This window comes from Gossypium hirsutum, chromosome A07, assembly GCF_007990345.1.
Source record: "Gossypium hirsutum isolate 1008001.06 chromosome A07, Gossypium_hirsutum_v2.1, whole genome shotgun sequence".
Classification (NCBI taxonomy): domain Eukaryota; kingdom Viridiplantae; phylum Streptophyta; class Magnoliopsida; order Malvales; family Malvaceae; genus Gossypium; species Gossypium hirsutum.
The window spans coordinates 96,771,677-96,780,615 of NC_053430.1; the positions used below are offsets into that span (position 1 = coordinate 96,771,677).

Below are 8,939 nucleotides of genomic sequence, written 5' to 3' on the forward strand. Positions count from 1 at the left end.
TAATTTACTTTTACAATAAAATATATATAGTTTTACTAAGGCTTAATACACATTTTAGTCCCTCAAATATATTCCTTTTTTTTCACTTTTTCCCTTAAAGATTTTTTTTGTTTCACTTCAATCGTTAATGTGATTAGACGTTCCCAGTTTAGCCATTTGGACGTTAAAAAAAATCAGTTGGGAGATCCAACCAATCATAAACTGTCATGTGGCATACAATGACATTGTCATCCAAGAAAACCTAAAAAATCAATAAAAATATAAAAATTATTACAAAAATTTTAGGAAAAAAATATATAATTGTTTAAAAAATTAAAAATATGTTAGAAATTTTTAAAAATTGTTAAAGACAATAAAATTTATTAAAAACTATAAAAAAATTATAAAAAAATAGATATTGTAAAATATTGTAAAAAATTATAAAAATTATTAGAAATTGTAAAAGATTGTAAAAAAATTATTAAAATAGTAAAAACTATTTAAATTTTTTTATTTAAGTAACTAAACTGTTTAATTCTTTAGTCTCCAACATGATCCAACTATTTTTTTTCTAATTTCACCTACTCAAAAAAAAAAATACAACCCTAATAGAACAAGTGAATTTTTTGACCATCTCTCATTTTGAGCGTAGCTCACCCTATATATTAAGATCCCAAATTATAATTGCTGAATTGACGCTTAGTAAATGAGCAGGCTTTTGTTGATAATTGAAAGATGAGGCAGCCTCCTGGGCTTTATGCATGCTGGGCTCAGATTTGATATGTGTACAGTGTATATATATATACACACGAATAGTGAAGATTTATAATTCTATAAATAAAATTAAAAATGTGCTTTAATGTATTTAAATTCTCGTGTTTTCTTGTATGTGTGATTTTATATATTTATTTTTAATTCATTAAATAATATTTTTTACCTGATAAAGATTGGTCTAATTTATAATAAAAAGCAAATTAATGAATTAAAAATGATTAAGAGAATAAAATAATATTTGAAAACTAATGAAAATAGAAAAATGTGAAAAACAATCCATAGTAAAATAATATGTAATTAAATATTTTTCACTCAAATATAGGTAAAAATTTCATTTACAAAGAATCATTATTTTAATACTCTAACATATTAAATAATAACGGAAATCATTACTATTTCGGTGAGCGAAACAAAACCTATTAAATGATATTAAATATATTTTTTAGTAATTCGTTTGATGCTATTTGAATGAAAATCTATTTATATTTATAGTTTTAATTAGTATATAATTGTAACACTAATTAATTTAAAATAATAAATGTAATTTAATATGGATTCAAAGTTAATAGAATAATAATTATTTAACGTAAAACTTATCTATTCGTTTTATATTCAAGATTGTGATTGTAGCATTATTAATAAAATAATTATAACTAATTTTATTTTATGTAATATTATTGATTTTATAAATTTAAAAAATATATGAGAAACATAGCTAATACAAAATATTAATTCTTAATTTATTGATTTTTTATCTTAATTTTTCAAATAGATTCAAGTCATGTTATTCGTCGCATAAGTAGACGCAATTACTCTTTATGTAAAATTAATTTTTAATTCAATTATAAAATATATTTTTTTTATTTTAAGTTTTAACATGTAAAATAAAAAAATAAACAAATTTATACATTATAAGTACTATTAGATTAAGATAATATAAATTAAGAAATAAAGAACTCTTTTATAATGTATAATATCAATATATTTATAATATAAATAAATTTATAATTTTTTCCAATATGATGATATTATAAATTATATTTCCAATATAAATAAATTTATCATATAAATTAAGAAATATATTTATATTTCTTGGGGCTACTTAATTGAATTTACATAACATTCTATTTATAAATTAAGTGATAACTAATAAATAAAATCTCTTTTTTTTTTCCTATTTTATGCCTAGAAATTCAATTAAAACTCAAGTTTACATCAATATTTTCTTTTAATTAAGTTGTAGTTAAAACAATAAAGTTTTATGTAGTCTTTTTTAACTAATAATTACAAATAAATTATTATACTCTAAATTAAATTGTAATTATTTTTAGATGTCAATTTAGTAATATGATGGAAAGAAAAAGATATTATTGTCGATTCAAATTTTTTTCAAACTCATATATTTATATATATATATATATTATAAATAACTTGTAGATGTTAATGTTAAATAAATATCAAATATTGTAAATAATTAATAAAATATGTATTTAACTGATGTTGTTGTTAATATAAATTTTAAATATTAAATGTTCTAAGTTTCCATCATTCAAAAAGATATATTAAATTGGTTTTATACTAATTTTTTAGGCTTTTATTGGTTAAATTCATTTTCTATCCATTTAATTGATATAGATTGTTTTTGTAAGTGTTGAATTAATGGTTTAGTTATTGTGAGTTGCAATTGAAGATAGAAATGAAATTGAAAAGTAAAACAATGAGTACAATTTTTTTTTTCAGGTTTGCGAGGTATTGTTTAACAAGTAATCAATTATAATTTAATACTAATCTCGTATTTGTTGAAGCCTAACTCCCTTACGACTATAATGAAGTAACCCTCCCTATAAAATTTTTCGCAACAAAAATAGGATAGAGACGAGTAATATGCACTCATAAAAGTTCCTTACATGAATTGGAATGTGCTCTGTTAATCTCTGTTTCAAAGTTGAAACACGTCTTTTTAAAAGAGGTAATGTAGTATTTTGTAAATGAGCAACTGTGATAAAAATGAATTTCTAAAATTTCTCCTTAATTAAATAACTTATCATAGAATAAAATAACGTTGAAATATTTATTCATAACAATCTTGATCACATATCTCCATAAAAAAAAATTAAATCACGTTGGAACTCTTCAAAATACCCTTAATTAATTAAAATATCTTCACCACTAGTAACCTTGAAAACTTTTGCACATCCTTTAAAAAGATGAAAAAAAAAATCAAAATAATTATGTCAGAATATGCCAACAAAATAGATAAGTTACACTATGTCTAGTTGCAAAATGAGTTACAAAACAACACTAAAATTCTCCCTCTTTAACATTTTTGGCCAAGACTGTTGCAACAAATTTTCTCAAGGAAAGCATAAAAATAAAAAAATCTTAAACTTTAACTCCTCCTAAGAAACACCAGCTATGAACATTATCATCATAGCAACATTAGTCATAGCATTAGTAATAGTAAACCATCAAAGTAGCATAATCCACCATCCATCATAAACCTTCAGCAAATAACTAGAAAAAGAAAATTATGTATCCATTAGCCAACAAACTGGTGGTAACATTGGCTCCCTTTCAAGTTCCATTTATTCTCCCCTTTTTTTGGACAAAAATACAAAGGACATTAAGGCTTAATGGCTTGAATATCTACTCAATATCTAGCCATTCTTCTATGCTTCTCGAGAAGCTTAATATGCTTTTCAAGAAAAATAATCTCAACATCCAATTGTTCAAGAAAAGACATCTTGTTGTTTCTCCGGTTGCAACTCTATTTTCTTCAACACTTGTTATTGCCTATATCTCATGGTACTTGTAGATTGAGTTGCAACCAGAGAAACAACTAAATCTTTTTTATTGAGATTATTTAAGATTTTGTAGTGTTTGATACTAGTATGCCTCAGAATTCCATAATAATGACACATAAGATTACCTTTAGGTCTCTAAATCTTCTTACTAATGTGGCTTGACACTCCTTCCTTAGAACTCTCTGGCTCCTCTAAGTAATCTTTTGCTTTAACAAATTTAGTAGGAGTAATAGTTTTCTTATCAATATCACTATAGCCAAGGCTTTCATGTCCTAATTCACATCTACAAACACCAAGGATCTTGTCTAATTTCTCGCTTCTCAATCCTATCTTTTTCATGTTTTTCAAGATAGATTGGGATGCTGCAAGCTCCTTTAAAGCATCACTAAGGTTGGCTCTTTTTCTACTAGGAAGAAGTCTTTCTTTTCTATATTCTTCAAATCAAAAGGTTGTGATTTTCCTATTTAAGAATAGAATTTTCACTAGTTAATTTTTCATTAACTTTTCATAACAAACTTTATTTGTATAGCATGGTCTTGAATGTGTCCATATAAAGTCTTTTGTTGATTTAGCATCACTATCACTGTCACTATTTGAGTTAGTTGCAACACTTCTAGTTTTAACAACAAGAGCAACATGATTGTTATTATCTTCTTAAACAAAAGATCCAATTAGCTCGAGTATTCTCAGACTGTTGATGTTTTGGTCTCCTCAATGGCAAACACTTTAATGGAGAATCTTTCTGGAAGGAATCTTAGGACTCTATGAAGTAGTTCTGTATCGGAATACTTCTCGCCAATAACAAAAGCTTGGTTAGAAATGACACACAATTTAGCATAAAATCTGAAAGAGTTTCTTCTTCTAACATACTCAAAATTTCAAAACCTAGTCATTAACATTTGGAGCTTGGACTGCTTCACAAAATTAGTGCCTTTACGTGTTATTTTGAGAATGGTCCAAGTTTCATAAGCAAAAATACCATTGGAGATGCGAATGAATTCTTGAGAATCTAAACCGTTAAAGATAGGGTTCAAGGCCTTTGAGCTGTAACTAGTAGTTTTGTCTTCATTTGTTGACTAGGTGTTTCAAGTTTGATGGTTTGAACTCCATTAGATTATCTAGTAGGTTTCTCTGAATGAGACAAAATGACTTTCCAAGCCTTCTCATCAATTGACTTTATAAAGGCTCTCATATGTGCCTTTCGATAGGCTTTAATTCGACCCATTTTAGCGTAGGTGGTCTATAGAGATTGAGCCTCCTTCCATGATTTAGCAATTCTACAATGGGATCCTACCAAGTACATTAGTGTTTAACTCTAATGCCAATTGTAAGTGTTCAATTGTTTGTCCAATTGTTATGTGAGTTGCAATTGAATATACAACTGAAATTGAAAAGTGAAATAATGAACACAAGAATTGGTTACATCGTTTGAAACTCTTTCATATGTTTATAAGGTTTTGTCCAGTGAGTAAATAATTATAATTTAAGAGTACAAGAGATAAACTAAAACTGAAATGTTTATCCACAAAAGTCTTGATTACATATCTTCATAAAAAAGTAAATCCTGATAGAACTCTTCAAAACAATCTTGCTTGACTAAATATTTCAACAATAATAGTGAAATTTGTTGCCCAATATCTCATAAAAAAATTGCACAAAATAGTCAAAATAATGGAGCAAAATGTACCAACAAAATAGACAAATTGCATTGCGTCCAGTTACAACTGATGGTGCAACGTTAAACACAGATAAGTTATGCAACCAATTAGAATATCTATTCTCAAACCATTAATTTCATTTCTAAAATCTAAAAATAGACTCATTTATTTAGTCAAAAAAAAAAAGGAGCTAATAAGTAGTAGAGCATAATAAAGGAAAGGACAATGGCCTAAAAATACGTTGATTGCGGTAACTTTTCTGGCATCATCCGTGAACAAAAAGTTGCATATCAGTGTTTTCTTTTTGACAAAATTGAATCAATATTGCTTTTGATCACTACATGAAACTCTCATAAACATTGTTCCTTTTACTTATATATATTATACTAGATGTTTTCTATGTCTTCAAGTAGAAACCACAACATATGGCTAACAATTCAAAGTTGTGGGGCTGATGAACATGCCTTATATATATTATTTCAACTTATGTGTAAGTGTTGCATATTGATATATGTTTAATATCTATAAAAATAGACCCTTTATACTATGAGTCAGATTGTATTTTGATTTTTATATTTAAAAAATTAATAAGTTAAACCCTATACGTTAGATTAAAAAGTAAATCTTTCTATTAAAAATCTCATCTATTTCTACTATTAAAAACTGGTTCTTATACATCAATATGAGGTACATGTGGTACACCACGTGCAACTGTCTGGTTGTTCCATCTGTTGCGCTAATTTTTAACAGTAAAAATAAATAAAAATTTTAACAGAACTCTTTGATTTAACATACAAAACTAATTTGTCCATTTTATACCATTTTTTGAATAATATGAACAAAATACAATCTAATTCTTAATATAGGAGCTTTAAATATCATATTTTTGTCAATATATGACAATATATTGAATAAAAATGTGAAATATAAAATATTTTTAAGAAGTAAAAAAAGTCAAGAGAAGCCCTGTGTGAAATAGTACGGCGCTTATAAATCTTTGCAACAGTGAGTAATGGCTATTTACTATTAAGCTATAAAATTAAGGACCTCAAATTGTAGAATATATCGTCGGCAAATGTATAATAGCCACTAGCATTAGCGTCAATAGGATTTGCAACAAAGCTTTGTACCTCTAGAGGAGACAATAGTGGGCAGGTAGGCGAGAGAGTGCTTTAATTGGTTGTTGGTGCAGTGCGGCCCTATTTTGCTCTTACAAGTTTTATAAGGAACAGTCAATTCAATGATGAGCTTGACTGAAGTCTAGGCTCATGACAGTTGTAATCTTCAATATCATATAGTACTGTGTTCAATAAAAATAATCTAATTCGGCTATAGTTCAAATTCAAACTAGAGATAATTGAATTTAAAGCCTAGCATGAAAATTGATTTAATTTGATAAACAAACCTAATCAAAATAAATTCAAATAATTAAACTCGGTAGCTGAGCTTTAATTATACCCTAGGTGGGATGGTGATAAGGCATTTCCAGTTCATAACTTGAAGCTCAAACCTTTGAAGAAATTGGATATCCTCAAAATAGTTTTAAAATCAGATTGATTTCTTGGAAAATGGTTTCTTTCATTGGCAGTTGAATTCTGGGAACATACAGGAAAAGTACAGAATTTTTTTCAAAAAATGAACCACCCCACATGGTAGCAGGTGGACAACATGTTGCTTCAACTCTCCTAATTTTTCAAGTATAGGTATCCCTATACATGTAATCTTTCAAAAACACTTCAAATGCTTCAAATAATTTAATAAAAAAACTATCCACCTTACACTATGTTTAACACACAATCTTTCAAATGCACAAAGAAGTTAAATAAATAAATGAATATTATACCCTGCTGCAAACATAGTGATTACCCAGGTTGAGTAATAGATTAAGTGCATGGATAAGGGCATCATATATATATATATTTGATTCTTGAAGAAAACAAAGAGAAGAGACAAAAGTAAACTCAAAAATAAATTAAACAATCCAAGAGCATCAAACTCCAAAATCCCCCAAAAAAGGCATCTTTCTAGCTGATTTCATGGTGTTAATCATAAATAGACATAGGTAAAAGTACAGAACAAGAAGCAGTGAAGACGAACAGAAAGAAGAGATTGGAACTTTGAAACCCAGAACACAGAATATGTAAATATGTATAAATTTTAAGCCTGATGTGACAATTGATACAAATAAAGACAAGGGTATAATAAATATATCTCAAAAGAACAAACCAAAATTAACAAAGATAAAAAAAAGCTCTCAGTTTACAGCATCACACCTGTGTCTAATCTCTCCTCTTCTCCCAGTTTTGATCCCATAAACACTTAGCTTCTGCATAGCTTTAGCGAAATCTTGAAAGAACTTGTTTTGATCCCTTGCATACAATTCCACAAATGGTTTTGTTCTGGGATCACCATACAATCCATGATCTGATTCCAAAAGCCCCAAACCCTTTGGTAGATTTTGATAATACAAGTTATCAAACTTGTTGGGGGTCATAATATCATTAAAAACTGATAATGTTGGGTTATTTGGATAACCTGAACAAGCTTGTTTCAATGCTTGAGCAAATCTAGGATTATAATGGGTATCGTTGCTTATATTTGAGCTAAACTCTTTGCAATGAGAAAACCCAATTGTATGCGCTCCACTTAAAGCCACCATTTCTTGAACAGTGAACCCACTTGAAGAGAAAAGATTTATAAGTTGTGACATACTCATGGTGGGTTTAGGTAACTTCCCTTCTAGTGAAGAAGCTGATGAAACTCGTGAATCTTTGCGACCCAGATAAACATTATAGTACGGTCCACCAAGCATGGTGACTAAGTCACGAGTAGCGACGGCGAGGATGTCGGAGCAAGAGACGGTGTTGGGACAGGCGAGTTCAAGGGCTGTTTTGGCTCGAACAATGAGGTCAAATGGATCTCCAGGGAGAGATAAGTTGATGTCGGCATCACGTTCAGCTTTGTTGAATGCGGTGGAAGATATGAGGATGGAACCATCGCAACCGTTGGGAAGACAGTCGTGGAAAAATAGACGGAGTGTACCGGCGGCGGTTGTGGGGCTGGTGATTTGCTTGTTGGTTATGGTGTCTTGCATGATTTTGGTGAAACTGGGACAGGTTTTGGAGTAGTAATCTAAGCTTAACCTTGATTCACAAAGCAATGCCGTGGAGAAGAGTAAGAGGAGGACAATAACCACGGCGGACGGCGGTGTTTGTGGCGGAGATGAAGGTGCCATTTTCAGCTGAATTAAGCTGAGGTTTGAAAGAAAAAGAGTAAAGGAAGAGAGAGATGGGAAAGGCTACTTTTAAGCTTTGAGCTGGGTGAGACTGGGCACCGGATTTTTCTTTTCTTTTTTTTTTTCCTTTATTGTTATTTAGTGAGAAAGTGATACAATGCGGTAGAAATCACGGGATGTATGATGTGGACGCGTAGCATGCGGAAAAGGATACCGTTTGTCTTTATGCCCACCATATGATGAAATCTCAGCCCTTGATAAGTATGTGATGCTACGATATTAGCGGTTTGAATGTGGAAAGGTTGGGGAAATTAAATATTTTTTTCTCATAGGTTTTCTTGGGATAAAACAATATTTAGTAATTGAATTTGTTAACATTTTTCAATTAGGTCCATACAACTTTTTTTCAAATTAATCCTGTAATTTAACAACTTATCTCAATATTGATCTCTCTAATGATGTGGCACTTTAAAGTTATATCACGTTATT

At 29.0% G+C, this 8,939-nt stretch overlaps 1 protein-coding gene across 1 annotated transcript; it reads right to left on the reverse strand.

The window, feature by feature from the left end:
• Nucleotides 1-7,331: 7,331 nt before the first annotated feature.
• LOC107955572 (peroxidase 31) lies at nucleotides 7,332-8,585 on the reverse strand. The gene has a single exon (XM_016891363.2). The coding sequence runs from the start codon at nucleotides 8,448-8,450 to the stop codon at nucleotides 7,470-7,472; it is 981 nt and encodes a 326-aa protein (XP_016746852.2). The 5' UTR covers nucleotides 8,451-8,585; the 3' UTR covers nucleotides 7,332-7,469.
• Nucleotides 8,586-8,939: the final 354 nt, after the last annotated feature.